Below are 27,902 nucleotides of genomic sequence, written 5' to 3' on the forward strand. Positions count from 1 at the left end.
CACCATGCCATGGTCTGTTGGATTGTCTTCAAACATGATGCTGTGCATTATGGCCAAACATCTCCACCCTGGTCTTGTCTGTCAAAAGGACTTTGTTCCAGAAGCCTTGTAGTATGTTTGGATGCAGCTTTGCAAACCTATTAGGGAGAAGAAACTTTTTCTTGTCATCCCTTTCAAACATGATACACTTGTTCAGTCTTTTTCTGATTGTAATGTCCTAAACTTTAACATCTAACATGACAACTGAGACCTGTAGCATCTGAGATGTAGTCCTTAGGATTTCACAATTCCTTTGACATTGCGCACTCTGACCTTGGGCTGACTGTCTGGGATGTTCACTCTTTGGAAGATTGTGACATTATGTTAACTCACCTGAATGCTCCAAACCTGCAAAATGCCTAAACTTCTCCTTTTATGGAGGTGACTACTCCTCCTGGTGACCCCTACTTAAAGTGCATTTTCTTAGCAGCATCTGACAGCTGCTTACCCTCTTAAATCCTACGAAAGAGTGTACTTAGTTTTTTCACAGGACCGCACTGAGTCCTGGAAAGTGCATTTAAGACATTCATGGAGAAATAAATATCAATGACTGTCACTCACATGCAATTGATAAAAAAATAATAATAATAATTTCAATGTACAGCTGAATTTTCCATCTAATATGATGAATTTCTTGCAATCCAGCCGCATCATGCACATCTCACTCTTTTAGATTAAGATTATAATAACCTAGTCAGAACAAATCAAATGTCAAAACAGAAGCCAATCAATTCAAATCGCAACAATAACTTTAAATAGGCTTTTCATTTCAGGAGAGACAACTAATCTTTTACAGAGGAAACTTACAAAATGCCTGGATCGTTTCTTTTCATTGGGTATAAACATGGATACTGTTTTAAATTAGTAACAGAGAAACCACAGTCTGTCTTTTCAGTACATTTTGTGTCGCAAAGCAGTTTGTCCTTCCTCTGGTATCAAGTCTGGGAGGGAGAGTTCTTAATATTCAGATGAATGATCTTTCCGCCGTTTTCACCGTCACTTTGTTCTCACTTTCCTCAGATCCTGATATTGCTGATCAGGGTCAAGTTCTGGTGGTTGTCACAGCATCTGTAGGAGGTTTTTCCCTTTTGGTCATCCTTACCCTCTTCCTTTTAATCACTGGACGGTAAGACATCCCCTGTTTTTTTGTGTGCACACGCACACAGAAACACACACACACACACACACACACACACACACACACACACACACACCTTTTTCTCTCATAATCTCCAGAGTGAGGCCACAACCAGAAGTCTGTTAATGGACTCCTTTTTTGCCACCAAGCAGACACCCTTATTTTACAAATGGCTGAACCAATTTTCTGCCTAATTACTCAGCATGTAATGCATGTACCAGCAGTTTTCTTCATTCCATTAACCTCCCCAGGTTGGCTCACAAAGTTGTCTTCAGTCTGCTTCTGGTTCACAGCGTTTTTACCATTAGTGGCACTTATTAATAAACAATGAAAAATGGCCAGAAAGTGTGGATACTCTGTCTGGATTCTGACTTAATTGTGATACAAACCGAATGATAATCTTTGATTACACAATTTGCAAACATTACATTAAGCTGAACATATCTAAACTCCAGTCTACAAAAAAGCTGAAAAAAGGATGACATCACTATCTATGTTAAAATGACTCTGTATGGGAAATGAGCCACCAACATTGTTACTTTGTTTACTTTTATCTTTGTTTGCACCTGAAATGTAGTTAAGGTATATACAATAAATACAGTGTTTCTTTTTTGCCAAGAATCCAGACTGGCTTGTAATTTTTTAAAGTGCTGGTGAGCAATAGTTCTCCAGACATCCTGAAAGTCTCTTATCTCTTTGGACACTCGCTGCTTTTTTACTCATTTTCAATTCATTCCTTGTACCTGAGCATTTCCAGAGTAATGTTTGGAAATTATTGTTGTTTCAAATTGACACTATAGGTGCATCTAATAATAGTAGGTTTAATGGTCAGAGGGTCATAGGTCAAGTTCTCTGCAGATCTTGTGAATGCAATAACTCAAGAACAAGATGATGTAATATTTTCAAATTGATGCTATAGGTCAGGGGTGGGGAACTCCAGGCCTCGAGGGCCGTTGTCCTGCAGGTTTTAGATGTGTCCGTGATCCAACAAAGCTGATTCAAATGCCTACATTACCTCCTCAACATGTCTTGAAGTTCGACAGAGGGCTGGTAATGAACTGATCAGGTGTGTTGACCCAGGATGTTACTTGCATCCGGCCCTTGAGACCTGGAGTTCCCCAGCCCTGCTATAGGTGTATTTATTAGGAGCTTGAGGGATAGGCCACTTAACACTGACCTATGAGTCATTCAAGGAAAAAGTCACCTGACTCAAGAGATGAACCATGGTTGTCTACATATAACAGAAAACTTAGCAAAGAACCAATCTTAGATTTTTTCTTAACTACTTTTGTTATTCTGTCACAAAAACTCATTATTTGTTCTCATTTTTACCCTTCAGCTGTAAAACACTGATGCATCATTGTCATCACCCGACTGGGCAGGCTGGTGGGTGAGAAGAAGGAAACAGGTTTTTTAAATTCATACCATGGGTCCATCTACTAAAAGTCTCAGACAAGTTTGAATTTCAGTGACCTCAAGACCAAGGTCAGAGGTCAACTTTTCTGAAAATTTTCTGAATGCAATAACTCAAGAGGAAGATAAACTAGGATTTTTATACTTAGACAACATGTACATTGACTAGGAGGCCAAGAGGTCAGCAGTGGCGGCTGCCAGTATCTTTTTATTTTATTGAATCTTTGAAGAATGTCAACGTTAACACAGTTTGAAAGGCATAACAATGTATTTTTGCAAAGACTGTTAGTTGAAAACTTGGCATTTCCTGGCACTTCCTCAAAACCCTTTAATAGAAAACTACAGCAGGTCAATAATATCTGAAAGTCCTTAAGAAATATGAAAAATAAAATCCGGCACAGACCTGACACGTGACCATAGAGATGCATCTGGCCCTTCGGTTGATCCATCTACTGTTAACTGAAGCCTCAGCAGAAATCCAGTAAAAGCATACCCGGATTTAAAAAAAAACACACACACACAGAATGAAACATTATCAATCATGGATTTACCTTTCCAGAGTCCAGACCTCAACAGTACTGAACATTTTGAACAGAACAAAAGACAGCCAGCATCCAAAGTAGAGCTTTCAATGTCCTTCCAGATGCCCAAAGAGCTACTCCTGAAGACGACGTAAAGAAATTACAAGAAAGTTCAGGCTGTGTTGAAGAATAAAGGTGGTCATACCAAATATTCATTTTCAAGCTTTTTAGAATCATAAAATCTAAGATTTCTTATTATAGACTGTATTCCTATATATTTGTCAGTAAACTCATCCACCTATTCCCCATTTTTCTGGACAATTTGCAGAACTGTAACTGGCAATAAAAATTTTGCAGAGGTAACCAGGTGTCTGCTTTAAACCTGTTATACTGTTCTGCAGAGATGATTTTCATATATAGTTGCAGCTTTTTTATGTGTGAGGTGTGAACAATACCAATCCAGAAGAGTCGCAGTGTGTGAATTCATTATCTCATTGTCTTTGAACCAGGTTTACCTGCACCCAAATATCAATAAAGTATTATCTTGTGTAAGTGACTTGTAAAGTGTGTAAATAAAGTGCAACATTTCAGAAAAATGCAATCCTATGATGACATTTTTAAAGAGCAGTCTTCTTCTTGGGTAGTTTTTGCAAAGAGGATCTAAATTGTTCTTTTTGCTTAATACAAGTGCTTGATTGTCAATTGAGTCCGAATCTGTGGAGCCTTGAAAGTTTGAACATGTGGGGATCTGAATACTAAAACGGAAGAAAAGAAGAAGAAAAAAAGATCTAAATCAAGGAAAGAGCAAAAATTGCTCTTAAAACGAGTGATAGAAAAGAACATAATGGCATAATGTCGGTTTTCAAATAGAATTTTTTTGTAAACCAAAAGGCAGATTATGTGGGATCACAGAGAGAAGCCAAATGGCAAAAAAGAAAAAATAGTCATGCTTCATGTTGATAATGAAAACTAATTTACCTTCATTTAGCATTTTCATTCAGATCTTTAACTGTTGTGTTAATGTGTCTTACATGTGCAGGTGTCAGGGGTACATCAAAGCTCGGATGAAATCTGAGGAGAAGAGGAGGACACGCTTTCACAGTGGACACGGTGGGTGTCTGTGTGTGTCTGTATTTAATGTGGGATTTCACACAGGTAAGATGAGTGCGACAACATTTGTTGTAATTCCCAGGACTTTAGTTTTGCAAGAAGTTATACAAAGCGTGGTCACTGTTTGCCTTAGAGCAACAATTCTTGTGCATTATGCATTTTTTATATTGTCATGAGCAGAATTTATGGACTCTCTTATTTTCTGTTGAATGAAACTCAGTTATTACAGTTCAATTCTTTGTAATTCCTGTTATGGCTCAAAAACAAAATAAGACCAAAAGGATGCATTTAAAGACACTGGTTCATTACAGTCCATCCACGTGCTGGTAGATAGGGTGGATTGATTTGGATTTGGAGCTTGTTCAAACCTACATTAGGCGAATGTTAGTGTGCAATGAAAAAAGATCAAAGCCAAATAGCCTTTTAAAAGAACTGATTAAGGCAAAAAAATGAAAACTGCAAGTAATCTTAAAAAGCAATGTTATTTTTAAATTTATATTCAGGTAAGAGTCAGGTATCCAGCCAATATAGGGCAAATATTAGGTTAACTGTACTTATTAAAAGAAGTTTTTTACAGTTAAAATGTCCTGCACCAATAACTACAAATTCAGGTATACACATATGTGGACTTTAAAATATATTTTTAAAACTCTAATGTCAGTCAGTAATCCAGAAAGCAGAAGATTAACCTGCAGCGCCAATGTTCCTTGTTTTTGTCGTTTTAATACTTTGAGTAAACACACACATTGCATCGTCTTACAAAATACAAAAAGAAATCCCTCTGTCTCGCTCACCATTGAGCATGCTATTGGTGAGATTTTGACTCTTAAAAATCCATTTCAAGTCCCCTCTCACTATGTTTGGGCTTTTGTCACACAGATTGGGCCTATTTTCTGTGCTAAATCACTCACAGTTTGCCAGAAACCCACTATTGGTTTTTTGACAAAACTTGCTGTTCCAGTTAATAATTACAGTGGTGCTACAATTACAGATAAAAACAGGGTTATAGATTGCCCCATAGGGAGGACGTATTATTGTGCCCTGTGTTTTACTTAGGCAATTCAGTGAGAGCTCTTGTAGGATCCGATTTGAGGCCTGCAGGGAAACAAGTTTGGCTCTCGACACAAATCTAACAATTTTACCTGTGTGTGTTTGATTGGGGCTTTTTTTTATTGATCGAGAAGAGCATTAAAGACTGTGAGGAAAATATTGTAACATGCTGACATACCATTTTCTTGTCCTTTGGACACAAGGCCCATCTCTAAGTGTGCACTGCTACTGTTTGTGTGCAGGTAACTAATCTGGTTCTTCTCTATAGTGCAGCAGGTAAATGAAATTACAGGGAAATTGTTTACAGGTGATATGAGAACTAAAATTGGTACATATACTCTTTTATGATCACTTACTTACTGTGATTAATACTGCGTGTTTGTTCTGAATCCTCTGAAGCATCCATCTAGGTTTGCATGTTAATGTTAAAAATGCATTTATGGATGGAGCTCATGCCGTACTTTGAGTGTTAGGTGAGAGTAATAAAGCACTCTAATAATTGCAGTCAGTTTACCATAGACTAAACTGGGAAAGGATAAAACACTAATGAACTTACGACAGTCAGATTAGTTACAGGACTTACTCAGTACAACACCGCTGTGGTGCCGCCAGTCACCTCACAGCATGAGGGTTCCAGGCCGGAACCAGTCCAAGGACATGCTTGTCAGGTTATCGGGTGATTCTAAAGTGTCTGCTGGTGTGGCGGTACATGATTATCTCTCTGTGTTAGCCGGTGAAAAAATAAGCCCTTAAAAACGTTGATGACAGAGTGCGCCAGTGTGAGAGAGCTGAGCCAAGGGTAAAGAAGCCTTCATGCACTGAATTCATAAAATTCACTCATTGGCACCAGATGAATGTTAAATATCTGAATCTAGTTGTATGTATGAGTAAAAGGGTAATCCGTCAAGCTGGACAGCACTGTTACTGGACCACTGGAGCAGCATGTAACATATTATGTGTATCTGCAGTTATCTTGTTTTACTTCAAACAAACCAGCTCTGAGGAAGTTTTCAAGTAACACATCTGACTTGTTAAAATAATTCAAAATTAAGTGTAAAACTTCCAAAATTGATCAGTTATATGACATTCTGTAGTGAAAAATGTTGTTTCATAAAATGCAAAGGATGGCCAAATTGGAACATTTTGAAAATTTAAGTGGCTAATGGGATTTTGCAGAGGAACAAACACTCATATTTTGGTGCTTGTGTCCACATTTGATAATTATTTCAGTCATCTGCTGTCCTAATACTGCTCTCCGAGTCTTTTCCTTGATGGTGCTGGAAGTTGGACAGAGATTTTTTTCAGCAGCTTATTTAAGAATGAGTCTAATTTTACTTTATGCCAAACAGTAACAATGGCCTTGCTGATACATATGTACTTTTATGAGTCATTTCTTTCTATCCAGTAGAATGAAATCTATATGAGTCGCACCAGTTTTTTCTGTGCTATTTGTTCTTTGCTCGTGTGTGCTTGGGAGCCATCACCCAGGTGGGGGGATGCCACCAGGCTCAACAAACTGGTAGAAAAGGCTTGTTCTATTATAGAGCTGAGCTTAGACACCCTGGAGACAGAGGTGGGTAGACGAAGCCTTCAAGCTTCCACAACACAAGCTGACGCAGCTATAAAGTACATTTAGTCCCAAGCTCATCTGCTTGAGGTGTACCACGGACAACTTCCAGTTATCATTCGTGCCAGTCATAATGCACACCACTGCAGCAGCATCCCCAGCCTCAGCCAGAGAGGAAGATGCAGAATTCTAACTGTCTGCAATGTCTTTTTATACTGCTCTGGGGATTTTTTTTTCCAGCTCTTTCTTTCTCTTTTTCTGCCCCCTTTTCCATCTCTTGACAAAATAACAGAAAAACCTCACAATATAAGAGAAGCAAATAGTCGACCAATTATGGACTAACACAGTTGAATAAAGAATCACCTTCTCTTGCACAGTCTGGCTTCAGTATAACAGAATATCCTGCAGGCTTAGAGAAGCCAGATAATGACTTTATGCTTGCAAATGCTTCAGGTTTTGAATAGATTAAGAAAATATGCACTGTGGTTGATAAAACTAATATCTGTTTGGGAAGAAAGTTTTCTCATTCAAGTCATGCAGGATGAGAATTTCATAATCAAATAACCTATCATTCAACGTCTCACTCTGAGACAAAGTTAAGAGATCTTTTATACCCTCCTGGACCTGATTAGATAATGTTAGATATGAGAATTTCCATACCTTATGTGTAAAAATCAATCATTCACTCAATCAATAAAAATTATCATTTTTTTTCCCTGGGCAGAATTCATCTTTAGTTCAGTTTGTGTTTAAAAACCCTTTCACAATCTCTTCTGAGCACATGTGTTTAACACTGTTCTCTCTGTCTGGTTGTGTGTCCTTGTTGTGGAGAAATGTGTAAGAACTTTATCCAACTTGTACTCATGTATTAAAGCAGTTCAACCTCATTTCTAACTTTTATGTGCTACTCCACAATATACATAAAAGAATACATTATATTGTCTGTTTCTCTTCTAGTCCCATTTTCTGGAATAAAGACCTATGTGGATCCAGATACATATGAAGACCCCACTCAGGCTGTGGAGGAATTTGCCAAAGAGATAAACCCCTCTTACATATGCATCGAGAGGGTGATAGGCGCAGGTAAAACAACTAATACAAATCAGTAAGTCGTGATAATTCATCGGATGAAACGGATGAAATCGGACTTCAACCCGGGTGTTTTTTCCAAGAAAGTGATACATAGGCATTTGCAAAACTTGCCAGTAATGTTTGTCTGCTATATAAAAAGAAATGCTGAAGCATATTAGTATTGGACCTTAGAGATGCTAACACTGCAGGCTTTGAATAATGGAGTTTGATGGTTCATTAATTTGAACAGATTGTGTCGGCTTATAAACCCCTGAGTAATTATGAAGGTGCCCCCTTCTCAGGGGTTTCTGTAATATGAGCTCCATCTGGTGGAACCCATGTGCAGTTGCATGGTTTTAAATATGTCAGACAACTAACTGTGCAGTAGGCCTAGTGGTGATGAATTTCATATATCTCCTCCAGTGATTAGGCTGCATGTCTATCTGAGTCATGTTCATTTTTATTTCGTCTGTCGTTTTCACTTTAGAGTAAGGATTCAGGAACAATACCCAGCATTTAATCTGTTTTCTAGTTTTTACTTTGAATATGTTTTATTATGTAAGTGAAAGGAAATCTACTGTGTTCTGTAGGTGAATTTGGAGAAGTCTGCAGTGGCCGTTTGCGTGTACCAGGCAGGATGGACATCTCTGTGGCAATAAAGACCCTTAAGGGTGGTTATATGGACCAACAGAGACGAGACTTTTTGCGTGAGGCCTCGATCATGGGGCAGTTTAACAACCCCAACATCATCAGGCTGGAGGGAGTGGTCACTAAGAGTAAGCTCTTTACACAGCTTGACTTCCATTTCTTGTTTTTTTTTTTTGGGGGGGGGTTGCATTTTTGCAGTTGGTCTCTTTTCTTTCCGTTGAGCTGTCAAATCAAGTCCTTCTCCTTTTCCTCAGGCAGACCAATAATGATTGTGGTGGAGTACATGGAAAATGGAGCACTGGACTCTTTCCTCCGGGTAAGGGGAATGCATGTTCACACTGGTATGGTGCATTCCTGAAGATTGTCTTCTTCACACGCTGTTTGTACCCTCTCTGTCTTAATACCACCTCAGGCACGTGATGGTCAGTTCACAGTGCTCCAGCTGGTTGGCATGCTGCGGGGCATCGCAGTTGGTATGACCTATCTTTCAGAAATGGGTTATGTTCACCGAGACCTAGCTGCTCGCAACATCTTGGTTGATGAAAGCTTGGTGTGTAAGGTCTCCGATTTTGGCATGTCCAGAGTTCTTGAAGATGACACCGAAGCAGCCTACACAGCTACAGTGAGTGCAGCTCCTGGAAGATTTTACAGCATCAATAATGATACTGAAGTCTGAATATTGCCCTAACAAGAGGATCCTGTGTTTCTATTTTGCGTTAGGGAGGAAAGATACCAATACGCTGGACAGCACCAGAGGCAATTGCTTATGGAAAGTTTTCCTCAGCTAGTGATGTATGGAGCTATGGCATTGTCATGTGGGAAGTGATGTCATATGGAGAGAGGCCCTACTGGGAGATGTCCAATCAAGACGTAAGTTGCTTTTCGCTCTAAACTCCTCAGTATAGTCAACACTTCATTCAATTTCTTGCAATTCTGTCTCTTGTATGAGGAGTGTAACTCTTTAAACAAATGAATGAATCATTGTTTTATTTGAGATTCAACAGTATGTTTACTGACATTCATCTCAGGTCATTTTATCTATTGAAGAAGGCTATCGTCTACCAGCACCAATGGGCTGTCCTGTGACGCTGCATCAGCTCATGCTACACTGCTGGCAAAAGGAATACAGCCAGCGCCCACACTTCAGTGATGTGCTGTCGTTCCTCGACAAACTCATAATTAATCCCAGTGGGCTGCTGAATCTAGCCAATGATGTTCAGAGGTAAGTATCGGATAACGCAGAGACTGTTTCCATTGTTTATATACAGTATATACAGACACTAAGATAGTGTAGAATCTGGAAAATATGGAGCTGTTCTGCACTGAAAATAAGGCAAATTCATTTTTCCTGGTCTTGAGTACAGTTACGACTATAGCATGTTGCTTTACATAAAAAACATCGAAAAAAATACATGCAATCATGATGGCATATATGACTATGCATGCATTTAAAAAAACATACACAAAAGTATGAGGACACATATAACCACGGTTAAAAGCATTTCAGCATAAACATTCAGGATGCAGAATGGGTGCATTTAACTACACAGAAAGGAATGTCTAAGAATTATAGCTACATAATTACACTACTAAAATTATGAGGTTTGACATGTATTGCATATTACTGTAGCGTCCCAGTGCATCACATCATAAACCAATAAAAATGTTGAACCTGAAGGAAACTATCAGAAAAGAATAGGTAGGTAAAGGTATAATTTTGATTGACTGGTAATTCTTATGCATCTAAACTGTTTATTCAAAGAATATTTCCTGTGTTTTTCTCTTTGCCATATCAGTTTCGCTGACTCCCCAGACGACATGCCAGATTACCCTCTTTTCATCTCTATCGGCGACTGGCTCGACTCCATCAAAATGAGCCAGTATAAGAACAACTTTCTTGCAGCAGGATACACGACGCTGGATTCTATTTCAATCATGAGCATAGAGTGAGCAGAGCCAAATTATACAGAGAGCAGTTACACTATCAAAACGTACACTAAAAGGAAACTAAGTTGCATAAAACAAGCAGGAAATATTGACACTGTAAAAAACACGATTCAACTATTGAGTTTTGTCCAGTGCTGTGCAGCTGTTTTTTAAATATCCTATTTTTTATGCTGTGTGTGCCTGCTGGTTTAACCACAGCACGGTCAAGAAACTTGAACTGCAATACTGTGCTAAAAGTCTTAAATTTGCTAGGAAAACAGGAAATCGGTATAGGGAATTATTGGAATATGTAGTATGTAAAGTTTTAAAAAAAAAACTTGGAAGTCATATTGGTATGACTACCTTACCTATTCTTCAACACAACCTGAACTCTCTTAGGTAAGCTTACTTGTAAGTTCTTTAAGTAGTCTTCAGGAACAGTTCTCCAGGTTTTTTAAGGACTTTCAAAGCTCGTCTTTAGATGTTGGCTGCCTTTTGTTCTGTTTTCTATAAAGACGATCCCACACTGCTTCAATAATGTTAAAGTCTGGTCTCTGGGGAGGCCAATCCATCCATTATGTGTTTTTCTTTCCAGGAATGCTTTTACTTCATTGGCAGTGTGATTGGAATCATTGCCATGCGGAAAATGAAACTGTTGTCAATCGGATATTTTCTGGATGGCATTTTCTGTTTTCATGATTTCATTTGAAAACATCCCCAACACCACTGACTGAAATGCACCCAGAAACCATGACACAGGTTCCACCGTGTTTTACACAGGGTTGTACACACTTACTGTTGTGCCTCTCTGACCTCCTTCATAGATACTGATGCTGGTTTGACCAAAAACTTCAAATGTGGATTCATCACTCAATCAGACCTACTGACACTGATACCTCAGGCTTTTCTCCTCCTTTCCCTTTGTTAAGAATGCTTCTTGACAGGCATCCTCATTTGAGACCACTTCTTTGCTTGTCTTTGCTGAATTTCTTTTTGCTGATTCTTAAGAAATTTACTTTCAGATAGTGTTCATCTACTGTGTAGAGGGTTTTTTTTTAAGCCCTTTACTTCTTCTTTTGTACTCCACTTATCCAATTTCCTCTAATTTGTTAAGAACACACTGCATATTATGCAAAGATATGCCAGGTTTTCAGCTAATAGCACTTTGGGAATCATCTTTTTGGTACAAAAAAAGCTCATGTTTGACAAACTGTGTTGTCATTGACAATTTTTAGACTGAACTAAAGAAACTGTAACAAATTATTTGTTTTTGCGACATACAGGTAGTAACACAACACTAATTCAGGTGCTTTTTTATGTTTGTACAATTTGTCAGTGTAAACCACCTTAAAAAATAAAGGACTTCACTGAAAATGAGTGATAAAGCAGCCAGTCCAAAGACGAGCTTTGGAGAACTATTGCTCAAGACCACTTTAAAAATTACAATGACGTTTGCCTCCTTGGATGTAAATTATTAAGAAATGTTGGCTCAAGACTTTTACACAGTACTGTAAGCCAAGTTTTATTCACATATGCTGACTGTGTAACATAAACTACAACACTGCCACTATTGTGCTTTCACGTTAAATGTGGTCATTGTTAACACCGTCAACTTTTTGCTTGTTACAGTTTTGTGTTTTCCTTGTTGTAGAAAGTAGGTTTGCTGTTCTTATCTCTTCTCTCCTCTTTCTTCAGTGACATCAGACGTATTGGAGTCTGTTTGATTGGCCATCAGAGGAGAATCATAAGCAGCATACAGTCCCTTCGCCTGCAGCTTCACCACATTCAGCAGAGTGGCTTTCAAGTGTGAGCCCATTGCACAGAGTCAGACTGTGTGTACAAACTGAGCTGGAAACAAGTTCCTTGGCATCGTCATTCAACTAATTGCACAAAACACCAGACTCTTAGGTGTAGCAGGTACCACATGCTGCTCGTATGAGAGCGGTCTGCTGCTAGACCACATGTGGTCTAGTTAGCACACACATCATCATCTGGATCATTATCAATACAGCCTCCACAACAACCAACCTCTGGCGTTGGCCAAATGCGGTCTCTTTATTATCTCAGCAAATACTAGCATTCACTTGAATTTAGGACTTCTTTTCTCTAGTGTCTATTCAAGTGTTCACCAATACCTCTTCTCTTTCCAAGTGACAATCCAATGGTTTGTATTGACTTTGAATGGTCTAAAGTTTCTTACCTCATGACCAGAGAAGATGAGGACAGGAGAAATCATTTGGTGATGTGTGGTACAGTGTGTGACTTTAATAACTACCTTTCCAGCTGGTTTATGAAACACTTCACTTAAAAGAATAAAGATTGACCGGATGGTAAAATACAATCATGTTTTTTGAACTGAAGACCGCTGAATGTCAAAAGATTTTATAGAAATGTATGTTCTCTCTTCATGATGATGCAGTATGTCTTGTACAAAAAGTCTTGTGAAAATTGTATGTTTTATCCAGTATGTTGGTTCCTGAATAAACAACCCTATTTTAATACTTAGTTTTCTCTCAGACTTTAACCACCCCTGGCCTCAATCTCTACATACGCCACACATTTCATTAGGTACACTTTGCCAGTACAGGATTACACCTTAAGTCAACAAGGTGTTGGAAACATTTTGATATATGGAATAGAAGTTTTCTGAATAGCTGATGCAAAACAGGATGCTATTTACATCAATTTGGACTCTATCATGTTGCAACAGAAATCAAGACTAATCAATCCAGTTAACATCTATAAAAACTTTCTGCTTTTGGTGAACTGTAGTCTCAGTGGTGCTTTTCTGAACTGTAGCCTCCGTTTTCTGCTCTCAGCTGACAGGAGTAACAAAAGGTATGGTCTTGTGCTGCTGTAGCCCATCTGCTTCAAAGTTTTGATGTTTTGTGTGTTCAGAAATGCTCATCTACATACCTTGGTTGCAATGAGTGGTTATCTGAGTTACTATTGCCTTCCCAGCTGGTCAAAACAGTGTGCCCATTCTCTTCTGGCATCAGGAAGGCATTTCAGCCCGAAGAACTGGCTGGATCACTGGGTGTTTTCCGTATTATTGACGGTTCTTTGTAAACTCTAGAGATGACTGGGCAGGAAAATCAACAGTTTCTGAAATACACAGGCCAGCATGTCTGGCACCAAAAACCATGCCAAATCATGCTTCACTTAAATCATCTTTTTTCCTGATGCTCAGTGTGAACCTCAGCAGGTCTTATTCACCTGTACTGAGTTCCTGCTCTGTGACTAGCTGAGAAGATATTTGCCTTAACAAGCAGGTGAACAGGTATACCTAATGAAGTGGCAAGGGAGCCAATTTCAGACACTCGCGCGCACACACACACACACACACACACACACACACAGATGTCCATAGATGCCATCTCTCACTCAAAAACAAGTTATCTTAATTGTCACTCAGAAGACTGACACATTTTCTGTGTCACTGTCAGGTGAGTTTGTCACATGGGTGCTTATCAAAGGTGCTAGGTGAAAGCCATGTCTGGCCAAAGTAGGTGTTCAGTATGTAGACAGTTTTAGATTCTGTGAGAAATGTTGTTTTTTTATGGCTTACAGTCATTATTTTATATCAGAACTGTTTATAGGGATTTGCACTTAACAGTGAAAATATGTAGTTACACAATATTTTGGACAGTGAAGGTTAACATAAAAGTAGTTTGGTTCTCAGTATGTTAGTAATGTCTTGCTTATAAGACATCAGTAGATTAATTAAGACAAACAACAGACTATTGCTTCACTTTTAAAAATGTTTCTTGTTTATGATAATTTCAGATTAATTGTTTCATGGTTGTATTTACTTTGATTGTGTTTTTGGTGTGTTTCGTTCCCTTATTCTAGATAATAGAATAACTTGTTTTGGAAAGTGGATACTGTCAGTAAAGATCAGTATGAACATGAGCAGGGGTGTCAAACACCTTTTTAATCGGGGTCACATACAGCCCACTTTGATCTTTAAGTGGGCTGGCCCAATGAAACTCCCCTTTCTGTCCATGTAAAGACAGTCAACTAAACATTTAAACCCTGAAATATTTAAACAGAAGCAAAAGAAATACATTTCCAGCAGTATTAGTTTTCTTTACATGATAAATGTGTAAAAATACAGAAAAAGCTCATTCCCCAGACGGTTCTATATTTACAATAGCCATAATGTATAATATATTTAAAAATCAAGGTATTTTTAATCATTTGATATTTATTTATTTTTTTGTCTTTTTGGAATTTTATCGATTACTTCACAACTTTAGTGTAGTGTGAATGGCAGTGGGGGAGGTCCATATCAATAGAGAAAGCTGTGAAACATATATACAGTAAAATACAGTTCAAAAATCTTCACATTTTCCAAAGCCTTCCAGTGGGCCTGATTTCAGTCTTTGCCGGGGTGAATCTGCCTTCTAGGCCTTATGTTTGACACACCTTGCGTGCCTAAAACCTGGCTGCTAAAGGTATCAGATTGGAAGTAAGTTTTGTTCTGCCCTGTAGGGGTCAGACTAGAGTCAATTCGGTGGTCTCCCAGCAACACAGTGTAAATAACTCAGTGGGTTTTTCAGCAGGTCATGGAGCTTAAGAGGCAAGCAGAGAAATGAATGCAAAAACGATTTAATATTAAGTAAAGTGAAGTAAAGGGAAGGGAAGGGCGACTCGAACGTAGGCACTCAAGCGAAAATTACAGGTAAAGTACATCTTCAATATACACTTTAGCACAGGATAATACAAGCTAACCATAGCTAAAGCATCACTAGCTGTCGTGGTAACTCAACGATGAACTATATTGCCTTGATGGCTGAGACTGTTCATTTAAATATCGAGTACCGCACTAGGCTTTAAAAGCCTACCGCGTTACGAGGGCTCGCTGATGTAAAGCTTGTGGAAAGAGGTTGGCTAAGGGTAACTAGCTTCAGTAACAACAAGAGATTAACGAAGTAGCAGTAGCGACTGATAATTATATTCTAGAGCCCACTAAGCACGTTAGCTGAGGCTAACGATAACAAGGTTAAATGTTGTTGGGTTTGGCGAGGCATAAACACAAACGCTATTTCTTGGCGTTATGCCGTCCATCTGTTATTGCAGCAACTTGAGTGTGAATGCTAATTATGCAGCAGAAATGTGAACTTGTTCAGTTTTCGCTGTCCCTTTGGTGATCTCAGAGCTAACGATGAGTACTGTAACTATGCTAGCAATGAAATATGAAACGTTTCCCACACAGGACACGTTCCCATTCCCATAAAGTCTAGATTACTCATTATTTTTGTAGAAGTGGCTTAATGTTATCGAACAACAACAGATAACATTATGTCGCACAGCCCAGTTACCGTGTGATTACATTCGGGGTCACCAGGCTAAAGTATAACATTTAAAAGGGTTCCTAGGACTGACTTGTTTCTGATAGCCATTGCATGTGATTAGCAACAGGTGGGTGATCAGTGCGTGACCACAGCTTCTTTAGAGTTGCAGGTCCTCATGTTGTGAATTTTCCAGGACACGTGAAGTACCCTGTATAATCTCCAGCACTTGCTGTAAAGTATTGCTGTATTCTAAATCTTTCTGTGTTTATGTTATGTTACTTGAAGGTCATAAAGACAGCTGATGGTTGCTGAGTAGCCAATGGGGTTGTTTGACAAGTTGGCGGGTTGGCTGGGCTTAAAGAAGGAGGTGAACGTGCTGTGTCTCGGTCTGGACAACAGTGGAAAAACCACCATCATCAACAGACTGAAGCCCTCGAATGTAAGTCTTTCTAATACAAGAGATGTTGCATCACTCATCTTTATGTTGATAACGCTGATGAGAAAGGTGAAGGTGGGGTGTAAGGGGTGGAGATGGGTGTCAGGGGTGATTTATGACAGAAGGATACCAGCAATAGTAAAACGAAAGGTTTAGAAGATGGTAAATGGTAAATGGCCTGTATTTGTATAGCGCTTTACTAGTTCCTAAGGACCCCAAAGCGCTTTACACAACCAGTCATCCACCCATTCACACACACATTCACACACTGGTAGTCAGACTTGCTATGATATATGGTTTGGAGACGGGGGTACTGACAAAAAGACAGGAGGCACAGCTAAAGATGGGTTAGGGTTAGGGTGACTACATCAGAGGGACAGTACAGGTCAAGCGGTTCGGAGACAAAGTTAGGAAGGCAAGTCTGACATGCTTTGGACTTGTGCAGAAGAGGGATAGTGGATATACTGGAAAGAGGATGTTGAATGTGGAGTTGCCAGGCAGGAGGAAAAGTGAAAAACCACAGAGAAGATTTGTAGATGTAGTGAAGGGGGGCGTGCAGGGGGTTGGTATGACAGAGGAGGATGTCAAGGATAGGGTGAGATGTAGCCAATACAATGAGAAAAAGACAGTACTGTAGAGGGAATGTTGCTACTACTAAATACTGTGTTTTCCCCACCTGAAGCTGCTAATGAGAACATGGTGCCCTTCTTTTTCAGGCCCAGGTACAAGATATTGTCCCAACAATTGGCTTCAGCATAGAGAAGTTCAAGACATCCAGGTAGCTGCTGTGGTTTAATATTGAATTGAAACCCAGTAATAAAGTATTGTCATCCTTTACATTATTGAACATCTGTTACAGATTAATATATTTTATTGCTTGTCTCGTTATTTACATAAACTTCATACACATGTGATTTTCTTCTCTTCTTCTAGTCTTTCTTTCACAGTGTTTGACATGTCAGGTCAAGGCAGATACAGAAACCTTTGGGAACATTACTACAAGTGAGTGTGATCCCAAAACAGCCTTTGCAAGATTTTTGTTTTGATATACGTTAATTAATATCTCTCATCTCTTCCCAGGGAAGGCCAGGCTATCATATTTGTCATTGATAGCGCAGACAAACTGAGGATGGTAGTGGCCAAAGAAGAACTGGACACATTACTAAATCATCCTGGTAAGGATTTTTTTTTTTTTTAGCCACTTGTTCACATATTTATTTTGTGTAAAATTAAATCAGGTTTAAAGGTTTCTTTTTTTTAATTGCCTTTTTAAATTTAGTTTCAAAATATTGTTCATTTATTTGAAGCTAATAACATTTCTAATTAACAGCACAACTCTGAAACTTTAATCTCTCTCTCCTTGCAGATATTAAACACCGGAGGATCCCCATTCTGTTCTTTGCTAATAAGATGGATATGAGGGATGCTCTGACTTCAGTTAAGGTCTCACAGCTGCTGTGTTTGGAGAACATCAAAGACAAACCCTGGCACATCTGGTACGAGCTTTTACTTTTATGTCATTGCCATTGAAGCAGTGTAGTTATTATAGACACAACAGCTACACTGCAGTCTGATGTGAGCATACCAGCACCATTCGCGGTTTTCCTGATGCATCACATTATACGAAAGTCCATTTCAAGGGCAGAACAAGTTTTATTACACAGCATGCAAGTTTGTTTTTTGTTATTGTCTGGTGTACGATCATATTGAACTAAGATGCCCAAACTGTACTGATCACTTCCTCTCGGCGGAAGTCCAGGATATTAATACTGGGACATTTATATTGTATGACTGGAAATAGTTCTGATGAACATCTATTTTTCAGTTCAGTTTTATTTATACAGCACTAAATCACAACAACACTCGCCTCAAGGCGCTTTGTATTGTAAGGTAAAACCTACAATAATACATACAGAGAAAAACCCAACAATCATTTGACCCCCTATCAGCAAGCACTTTGGCGACAGTGGGAAGGAAAAACTCCCCTTTAACAGGAAGTAACCAGTTAGGATGATGGGAGGAAGACAGGATAAATCTGCCATCTGCCACAAGATGTCATATTAACCCAGCAAAAATATTTCTATCTCTTCACTGTTACACTAGAACATTTACTTCAGTGACCTGAGACTAAATTACTCTATTGATTGACACAAGCTCGTTAACACTTGACAATGAAAATGAATATTTTTTTTATCCTTCACCAGAACAAAAAATATACGGAACCTTCTGCGATTTTATTCCTTTTTTTATGCTGGTTGCAGATAAGATATATTATACATCTTATTATATGTGTTATCTTCATATATTATGAATTATACAGTGTCACTTGGTGCACATTGTTAAATCTAAACATGGAAGAAAGAAATTAATTCCATGTTCTGTGCAAGTGACACCACACACAGCTAAGCATACTAAGAGTATCCCATGTTAAATCACAAGACTGACAAAAAACCCTAAATAGGGATTTCTTTCGATTTGCCTTTGCACCCTCAGTATTAAGGATGTGGATTTGGCAAAGCAGTCACTTGAAGGTTTTCTGCTTTGTGCTTTTATCAGTGTGTATTTTGATATTTTTCAGTGCCACCAATGCTCTGACAGGAGACGGTTTACAGGAGGGAGTCGACTGGTTACAAGGTATAGTAGGAATGAATATACATGAAAATGGGGAAAGTGGACATCCACTAGTGAGTTCATCTCACAGTGTAGTTCACTGTTAACCATTAGAGTACATATTACATACATTTTAAATGACTTTCAAGATTTATACAGTTAGTTTTTTTGTTTTTTTTTAACAGGCGTATTTTTCTGTCTATAAGGCGCACTTAAAATCCTTTAATTTTCTCAAAAACCAACAGTACAGTACAGTACCGAAGTCGGGAGCATTGCGGAGTAATCAGGGTCCAAACTCCGCTTCAGGTCCCCAAGGTCAAACGATCACTGCGGCATTAAAAACTGTCTAAATTCTTTCATCTTTAATAAAATGATCAGTGTTATTGCTTTACCAGGTGTAACAATTAAGTTTAACATCTAGGCATCCATGAAAACAGAATTTATTATATTTTAACGGAGATGGAAGTTAACAGGAAGTTAACAGGAAGTTAGCTTGCTAGTTTCCACCTAAATATGATATAGCATGTTCTGACTGAGAGATTTCTGAAAAAAATTAAAACGTACAGCTCTGCTATCACTTCCAACATAAATGAAGACAGAAAACTAAACAGCAGTGACTTCTGTAGTTGTTACTAAAGTTGAACTAGCTGGTTTATAATGATGTGCTACGTGATCGCTAGCGACACAGCTAGGTTTGCATAACATAAACACAGTGAAGCTGGAGGATGAATGCTAACTTTTTCCACTTGATAAAAGTTAACAAGAACGTTCCTGATGGTTAGAGACAAATGCAGTCGCATGGCAGGATGCTGTAAACGGACCGAACTTCAGTCAGGAGAACAACTGAGATAATCCATCCACAATATAAAGTCGGTTATTAATATACTGCAACAACATGGGAATAGAGCATGTTGTTGCAGTATATTAATAATACAGGCCGTACCGAAGTGGAGGAAGCAAGAAGAATGAGTTGAATAAAGTTTGACTTATCAGACTGTTTTGTTTCACTTAATACACCTTATAATCTGGTGCACCTTATGGTCTGAAAAATATGGTAACCCCATAATTCAGCCACGTGTAAAACTACGCTTAGCAGGAGTAACTTGAAGTAAACCTTTTCTTTATGACTTTATCGGCCTTTCACATGAAGGAGGAAATTCCAGTCCACTTTTGGTTCACTCTTCTTTACAGTGTTGTTTTGGTTCATTGAGGTTTGCTTGCATTTTATGCACAGCTCTCTTAAGGTCTCAATAGATTCTTTTCTTTTTCAGCCGTTCTGTTGTAGATTTGCTGCTGTGCTTGGGATTATTGTCTTGCTGCATGATGCAATTTCAGCCAAGCTTTAGTTTTTTTACAGATGGTTTCCTCTGTAAACTTTGATATAGAGAGGCGTTCATGGTCAACTTAGTGACTGCCAGGTGCCAAGGTATCGTAGCTGCAAAACCAGCCTAAATCATCATCACCGTGCTTGAAAGTTGGTATGAGGTTTTTGTGCTAATATGCTGTGTTTTGGTTTTCAGCAAACATTGCGCTGTGCATTATTGCCAAACACCTCTATTCTGGACTGATATGTCCAAAGGACATTGTTCCAGAAGTTTGCAATTTTCTATTTAGACAGAATAGGCTTTTTCCTGGGAACCCTTCTAAGGAATCCATACTTGTTCAGTCTTTTTCAAATTTTACTGTTGAACTTTAACATTTAGTATACTAAGGCCTGTAGCATCTGAGATGTAACTCTGACCTTTGTGTGAATTTACTGGGAGATCCACTGCTGTTAACGCACAACAACTGCCAAAAACTTCTGTGTTTATAGTGGTGCTCGCACTTGCTGATCATCAATTAATCAAGTGTATTTGATAGCAGCACCAGGCTGCCTCTTATCCTCTTAATTCTAACGGAAGCAGTAAGGGTGCACTTAGGCTGCGTTCACACTGCAGGCGAAGGCGCATCAAATCGGACTTTTTTGACCCTATGCGACCCATATCCAATCATGGTATGTGTCACGGGGGTGGAACGGACTCAGGCGCAGACTGAGGTAGCACAGTTCAACGACACTTTATTAATCACACTGGTGCGCTATATACACGTGAAGGGAGGGGGGAAACACCAGGGTCCCGGGGATCAATAGGCTGGGGAGACACACTTCTTCGCACTCGCTCTGCTCCTCGTCCAAACAGTCTCCACACAAGCAGCTCAGCTCACTTTCCTACTCACGGGGTCCAGGGGTCACAAAAGGGCTGATCCAGGTAAACCTGTTTACACAGACGAGGGTAAGTCGAAGGCAAACACGGGAACAGTAGAATCGCAAGGAAGCCAGGCAATACTAACGAGAGTTACTCAATATTCCAGCGACGAATAGCTCAGAGCCCCAGCCTTAAAAGCCAGAGAACTGCAATTCGCTTGAGATCAGCTGCAGGTGCGTGGGCCAAGGGCAGGAGCCCAATCAGAGCTCCGCCCAGGCAGACAGGTAGGAGAGAGAGAGAGCGAGAGAAAAACAACAAACACTTGTGGCCACACTGGGCTGGCCGGGGAGGCACAGGGACCATGACAGTACCCCCCACTCAACGGGAGCCTCCCGGCGACCCACCAGGCTTACCCGGGTGCAGGCGGTGGAAGTCCCGGAGCAGACCCCTACCCACGATAGCCGACCGGGGCACCCAGGAACGTTCCTTTAGCCCGTAGCCCTCCCAGTCAACCAGGTACTGAAAACCCCGACCCCGGCGGCGGGAGTCCAAGATGCGCGAGACGGCGTAAACCAGCTGGCCACCGACGAGCCGGGGGGGCGGCGAGGGCCTGGAAGGAGGGCACAACGGGCTGGAGACCACTGGCTTGACCTGAGAGACATGGAACACATCATGAATACGCATATTGCGTGGCAGAGCCAAGCGGACGGAAGCAGGGTTGATCACAGCACTGATTTCAAACGGGCCGATGAAGTTGGGGGTGAGTTTCTTAGATTCGGCACGTAAGGGCACGAAGCGAGTAGAGAGCCATACCTTCTGCCCCACCACATACACAGGGGCGGCCGTCCGGTGGCGATCCGCGAGTGCCTTATTCCGTTCCTTCGTCCGGAGTAAAGCCGCCCGAGTGGCCCGCCAGGCCCTGCGACACCTGCGGAGGTGATGTTGGACAGACGGAACAGTATGCTCACCTTCAACCATGGGAAACAGAGGTGGTTGGTATCCCAGAGACGCCTCGAAGGGTGACACGCCGGTAGCAGAGGATGTGTGACTGTTGTGAGCATACTCTATCCACGGCAGGTGTTCGCTCCAGATGGCCTGGTTATGAGAGGCGACACAGCGGAGGGCAGCCTCCAACTCTTGGTTGATGCGCTCTGTTTGGCCGTTGCTTTGCGGGTGGAAGCCAGAGGAGAGGCTCACCTTGGCTCCTATGGCAGAGCAGAACTCCCTCCACACCCGCGACGTGAACTGAGGGCCCCGGTCCGAGACAACGTCCTCAGGGATGCCATGGAGCCGAAAAACATGCGTGGTGAGGAGTCGGGCAGTCTCCAAGGCTGTGGGGAGCTTAGGAAGCGCAATGAAATGGGCAGCTTTGGAGAAACGGTCAACGATGGTCAATATTGTAGTGTTACCTGCAGATGGTGGCAGACCAGTGACGAAATCCAGAGAGATGTGGGACCAGGGTCGGCTGGGTGTGGAGAGTGGCTGCAGACATCCAGACGGATGTTGATTGGAGTGCTTATTTTGAGCACAAGTGGTGCAGGCGGTGACGTACTCCCGTGAGTCTTTAATGAGGGCGGGCCACCAGAAATACCTGCGCAGGAATGCAGTGGTGCGGTTAACTCCTGGATGGCAGGAAAAACGGGCCGTGTGAGCCCACTGGAGCACCCGGGACCGGACAGCCGCCGGAACAAAGAGTCGATCAGGGGGGCCCGTGCCAGGATCAGGGTCGGTTTCTTGTGCCTCCCGGATGAGCTCTTCGATCTCCCATGTAACTGCTCCAATAACACAGGAAGTAGGCAGAACAGATCCAGGGTCGGACTCCTCTCCGACTGGGGCGTATTGCCGGGAAAGAGCGTCTGGTTTAACGTTACGGGAGCCTGGCCTGTAAGTGATGGTGAAATTAAACCGGGTGAAGAACAAAGCCCACCTGGCCTGCCGTGAGTTGAGCCGCTTCGCCGAGCGGATGTATTCGAGGTTTTTATGATCGGTCCATACAATGAACGGCTGTGCAGCCCCCTCCAGCCAGTGCCTCCACTGCTCCAGAGCCAGCTTTACGGCCAGAAGTTCGCGGTCTCCGATGTCATAATTCCTCTCGGCTGGGGAAAGACGACGAGAGAAAAAGGCACAGGGGTGGAGCTTACCCTCGAATTGTTGGGAGAGCACGGCCCCTACTCCAGACTCCGATGCATCCACCTCCACAACGAACTGCAGGGAGAGGTCTGGCTGGCGAAGGATCGGGGCGGTGGCGAACCGTTCCTTGAGGTGAGAGAAGGCTTCCTGAGCCAGCCGGTCCCAGTGGAATGGCACCTTGGGTGACGTTAACCTAGAGAGAGGCAGAGCAACTTTACTAAAATCCCTGATGAAACGTCTGTAGAAGTTAGCAAACCCCAGAAAGCGCTGAAGCTGCCGGCGATCGGGTGGTTTGGGCCAGTCCAACACTGCCTGAACTTTTGCCGGGTCAGGTTTCAAATCCCCTTTGGTGATGATGTAGCCCAGAAATGCCACTGAATCCATGTGGAAGTCACATTTCTCTCCTTTAACAAAGAGCCTATTCTCCAGCAGGCGCTGCAGGATCTGCCTCACATATACCTCATGTTCCGCTTTAGACTTGGAGAAGATGAGAATGTCATCTAAGTAGACAAAAGCACATCGGTTAATAAAGTCTCTGAGAACATCATTAACAAGAGCCTGGAACACGGCCGGGGCGTTGGTCAGGCCGAACGGCATCACAAGGTACTCGAAATGGCCTAGGTGAGTATTGAAGGCCGTTTTCCACTCATCCCCTTCACGGATTCTCACCAGATGGTAGGCATTGCGCAAGTCCAACTTACTGAAGATCGTGGCACCCTGAAGTAACTCAAAAGCAGAAGAAAGAAGGGGCAGAGGATACTTGTTACGAACGGTGATTTTGTTAAGCCCGCGATAGTCGATACAGGGGCGAAGGGTCTTGTCTTTCTTAGCAACAAAGAAACACCCCGCTCCCACTGGGGAGGACGACGGCCGAATGATGCCCGCAGCGAGAGAGTCTGCAATGTACTTCTCCATAGACTCCCTCTCTGGCTGAGAAATGCTGTACAAACGACCAGATGGAAGCGGAGCCCCAGGCAGGAGATCAATCGCACAGTCATACGGTCTATGAGGGGGAAGTGAACGCGCCCCGTCTTTACTAAACACTTCAGCCAAATCATGATAAACACGCGGGACCGAGGTCAAATCCGGGGGCTCGACCGGCTGGTCAGACCCTGGAGATGTGGTTGGAGCAGGTGCAGCTTTGAGACAGTTCATGTAGCAGTCATTGCTCCACCCGGTTACTCTCTCTTTCTTCCAATCGATGTGCGGATTGTGCTGGAGCAGCCATGGATAACCCAATACAAGGGGGGTGCGCAGTGCTTGAAACACGAAAAGCTCGATGCACTCTGAGTGGTTACCCGAGAGAGTAAGAGACAGGGGTTCTGTGATTTGGGTTATGTCCGACAAGCGTTGCCCAGACAGGGCTGTGACAGCAAGTGGATCGGGTAGGGCGTGTAGTGTGACGTTTAGCTTTTTCGCCAGAGCGATGAAACTCTGCTCAGCACCTGAATCCACTAGAGCTTGAAGAGAGTGGGTAACATTCTTAATGGTGAGTTTTGCAGGTAACATAAGCCGGGGGAGAGAACTTTTAGTCGTTATATCGCCCACCAGTATTCTCTCAACTACTGGCGAGCGCGCCCTTTTGCCCGTGCGCGGCATGAAGAGGCAAAATGGCCCTGACGGCCGCAATATAGACACTCACCGGTGGCCATACGCCGTTGACGTTCTGCGGGCGAGAGCTGCGAACGTCCAAGTTGCATGGGCTGCTCCTCCTCCTCAACCTCGCCGTGCTCGCGTGCCGCTCCAGGCCCCGGTGAGGCGTCCCTCGGTGGCCGAGGCTGAGCGAAGCGACGTTGCGTGCTTCGCCGTGCACACAGGCGATCGTCTATTCGGATGCATAGGGACATGATCGCACCTAAAGAGGAGGGTAACTCACGCACCATCAGTTCATCTTTAATCTCCTCGCTCACATTATTTAGCAGTGCCGTCTTTAATGCTTCCTGCCCCCACCCCGCTTGCGTCGCTAGTGTCCCAAAGTCAACTGAAAAATCTGCCATGCTCCGCTTACCTTGCTTCAGATTCATGAGGCGGAGCCCAGCCGCCGCAGCAGTGGAGCCTTTATCAAAAACACTCCGAAACAGAGACAAAAAATCATCATAAGTGATTTCGGGACTAGTGCTCAGCACGGCTTGTGCCCAGGTCAGCACACGATCTTGTAGCAACTGAACAAAATATGAGATCTTACTCCCGTCATTAGAGAAGGCATGAGGCCGCTGGCGAAACTGGAGAGAGCACTGCATAAGAAAACCCGCACACTTCCCTACATCCCCTGAAAACAGCTCAGGTGTGGGGAGATAAAACTCACACACAGCCGGGACCGGAACCGGTGAGGCAGCACGTACTGCGGAGCTTGATGACACCTGGGCGGGTTCGCTGGTAGGCGAGGGTTCCGGCAATGGAGTGCGCTGAGCAGCTGCTAGCGTTAAGGCAGCGACATTCTCGCTGAGGTGAACAAGTATTCGCTCGTGGCGTTGTAAGATCGCTTCCATTGTGACCGGGGCGGAGGGAGACGGGGAGGAAGCTGAATCTGCTGAGTCCATGGTGGCTGGAATATTCTGTCACGGGGGTGGAACGGACTCAGGCGCAGACTGAGGTAGCACAGTTCAACGACACTTTATTAATCACACTGGTGCGCTATATACACGTGAAGGGAGGGGGGAAACACCAGGGTCCCGGGGATCAATAGGCTGGGGAGACACACTTCTTCGCACTCGCTCTGCTCCTCGTCCAAACAGTCTCCACACAAGCAGCTCAGCTCACTTTCCTACTCACGGGGTCCAGGGGTCACAAAAGGGCTGATCCAGGTAAACCTGTTTACACAGACGAGGGTAAGTCGAAGGCAAACACGGGAACAGTAGAATCGCAAGGAAGCCAGGCAATACTAACGAGAGTTACTCAATATTCCAGCGACGAATAGCTCAGAGCCCCAGCCTTAAAAGCCAGAGAACTGCAATTCGCTTGAGATCAGCTGCAGGTGCGTGGGCCAAGGGCAGGAGCCCAATCAGAGCTCCGCCCAGGCAGACAGGTAGGAGAGAGAGAGAGCGAGAGAAAAACAACAAACACTTGTGGCCACACTGGGCTGGCCGGGGAGGCACAGGGACCATGACAGTATGACAGTGTGAACGGCACAAATCCGATATTTTCAAATCCGATCTGGGTCACTTTTGTATGTGGTACTGAATCCGATACATGTCTGATGTTTCAGAAAGCGACTGCTGTTTGAACGGTCATGTCGCATTAAATTCGTCTTTTACATCACTGACACAAGACAGACGCCAATTATCAGCTCCAGAGAAGACATCGTGAACACTTCCTGGCCATCCAGTGTAGATGTCAGTGAAACTGTTGGAAAAACAACGTTGGAGAAACGTGAACATTTTATTTGTACTGTGTAATCTGCAGATTCTTACAGAAATCTGCAACTATCCTTTGAAGCACCGCTCCTCTCTAAAACAGCAATAAGGATAATTATTAGGCCATATCTAAATAACAAAATAACCTTATAATTTAAAGCAAAATTGGGAAACAAAGTCCAAAACAGTCAAACAATACTGTTTGGTCTGGGTCTAAACAGAGCGCATTTTGTGTGACGTCTTCTTTAGCGCATGCGGGCCGCTTTGAGGGTTCACACTAGAGCGCGTTTACTGTCACATTTTATTTGTAGTGTGAAGAAGCAGACAAAAAATCGGATTTGATCAAAAAATCGGAATTGAGCATTAAGACCTGCAGTGTGAACGTAGCCTTAGTTCTTCACATGACTGCATACAGTCCTAAGAAAACTGTCTTGTTCACACGACTAGTTGATAATCTTATTTTTTCATGCCTTTTTTGGAAAATTTTCAAATATCTTTTTGTTCAGCATATCAGAATGGTCATGTGTTTTATGTCATTGAGCAAAGCACAGTGTGTTCTGCATCGTCATATTATTTTTCTTTTTTTTAACATTTAATGCTCTCGCTAAAATCCTGCCATAGATCAAATTATGCAGTGAGTACTAAATGCTGTGTTGTCTTATTGTTATGCTGTCTAGTAGATTTTATTCAAAATTAGTTCTACCTTACTGATTTACTGTCAGTGTGCCTTGGTTAGTGGAGAATAGGATTATTTGGGTGTAACAGTGAACCATGCCTAGATGTGTACCCTTTCCTATATCCTTAATAATGATGTCAGATTCATAAAGGAATGCTCTGCTCTGACCATTATCGCTTAATTATCGAGTCGTCAGTTTAACGTGGAGTCAGAAGGTTCATAGAATCAATGTTACTGCAGCATATGCCATTTTCTCCACAGACGACTTGGTCAGTATTCTGGTTTCCTGCATCATAAGTGATAGCAGTGCATAAATGAAACCTGTGCTGTATATTCCTTCTTAACCATACGTCTCACTTTTTTCCAGATCAAATCAAAACAATGCGAACATGAGGGCGTGAAGGGGCATCGGCCAGAAGTCGCAGTCTAGTCTTTTATTTGTACCAAAATTCAATGTTCAGAATGGGTTTTTGTTTTTTTTCATTAATGTATTTTTGTCAGTCGAAAAAACTTGGTATCAGTAAAAAAATGTAAAGAATGAATTGACTGTGAGGAAAAGGTCAGTGAGAAATCTGTGACTGAAGACATGGCAAAGTGCTCATGTTTAAAATTCCTCATGGACGTTTTGAAAGGAAAAATAATATTTAAAGCATTCTCTCACTGAAGAAGTCTGTTTCCATTTATCTCATCCCTTATTGTGTCCTTTTCCCCACTGACTCACGATTCATTTCCAC

General features: G+C 42.0%; 2 protein-coding genes across 2 annotated transcripts in view; both read left to right on the plus strand.

The window, feature by feature from the left end:
- The window catches only part of LOC146639834 (ephrin type-A receptor 6-like), a 148,537-nt gene extending 136,244 nt beyond the window's left edge, over positions 1-12,293 (plus strand). Inside the window, exons 11-20 of the mRNA XM_085345963.1 lie at positions 1,060-1,165; positions 4,151-4,221; positions 7,796-7,921; positions 8,500-8,685; positions 8,812-8,873; positions 8,970-9,179; positions 9,278-9,427; positions 9,586-9,779; positions 10,354-10,503; positions 12,179-12,293. Of these exons, the coding sequence (XP_085202089.1) occupies positions 1,060-1,165; positions 4,151-4,221; positions 7,796-7,921; positions 8,500-8,685; positions 8,812-8,873; positions 8,970-9,179; positions 9,278-9,427; positions 9,586-9,779; positions 10,354-10,503; positions 12,179-12,293 (1,370 nt within the window). The remainder of the gene's footprint in view (positions 1-1,059; positions 1,166-4,150; positions 4,222-7,795; positions 7,922-8,499; positions 8,686-8,811; positions 8,874-8,969; positions 9,180-9,277; positions 9,428-9,585; positions 9,780-10,353; positions 10,504-12,178) is intronic.
- Positions 12,294-16,081: 3,788 nt separating this feature from the next.
- Positions 16,082-27,599, plus strand: arl6 (ARF like GTPase 6). The gene is made up of 7 exons (XM_085355702.1): positions 16,082-16,219; positions 16,933-16,994; positions 17,150-17,218; positions 17,297-17,391; positions 17,583-17,712; positions 18,795-18,850; positions 27,536-27,599. Exons 1-7 carry the CDS (start codon positions 16,100-16,102, stop codon positions 27,559-27,561), a joined length of 558 nt encoding a protein of 185 aa, XP_085211828.1. The 5' UTR covers positions 16,082-16,099; the 3' UTR covers positions 27,562-27,599.
- The last annotated feature ends 303 nt before the right edge of the window (positions 27,600-27,902 follow it).

This window comes from Diplotaxodon limnothrissa, linkage group LG1 (assembly GCF_057381915.1).
Source record: "Diplotaxodon limnothrissa isolate DT_005_m linkage group LG1, D_limnothrissa_male_GT1.1, whole genome shotgun sequence".
Taxonomy (NCBI): domain Eukaryota; kingdom Metazoa; phylum Chordata; class Actinopteri; order Cichliformes; family Cichlidae; genus Diplotaxodon; species Diplotaxodon limnothrissa.

Bases quoted from the DNA above. Each gene is read 5' to 3' on its own strand.
- arl6 (XM_085355702.1), top strand. From the start codon at position 16,100: ATGGGGTTGTTTGACAAGTTGGCGGGTTGGCTGGGCTTAAAGAAGGAG. The intron at 16,220-16,932 runs GTAAGTCTTTCT...CTTCTTTTTCAG, and splicing joins ACAGACTGAAGCCCTCGAAT to GCCCAGGTACAAGATATTGT. The intron at 16,995-17,149 runs GTAGCTGCTGTG...CTCTTCTTCTAG, and splicing joins GAGAAGTTCAAGACATCCAG to TCTTTCTTTCACAGTGTTTG.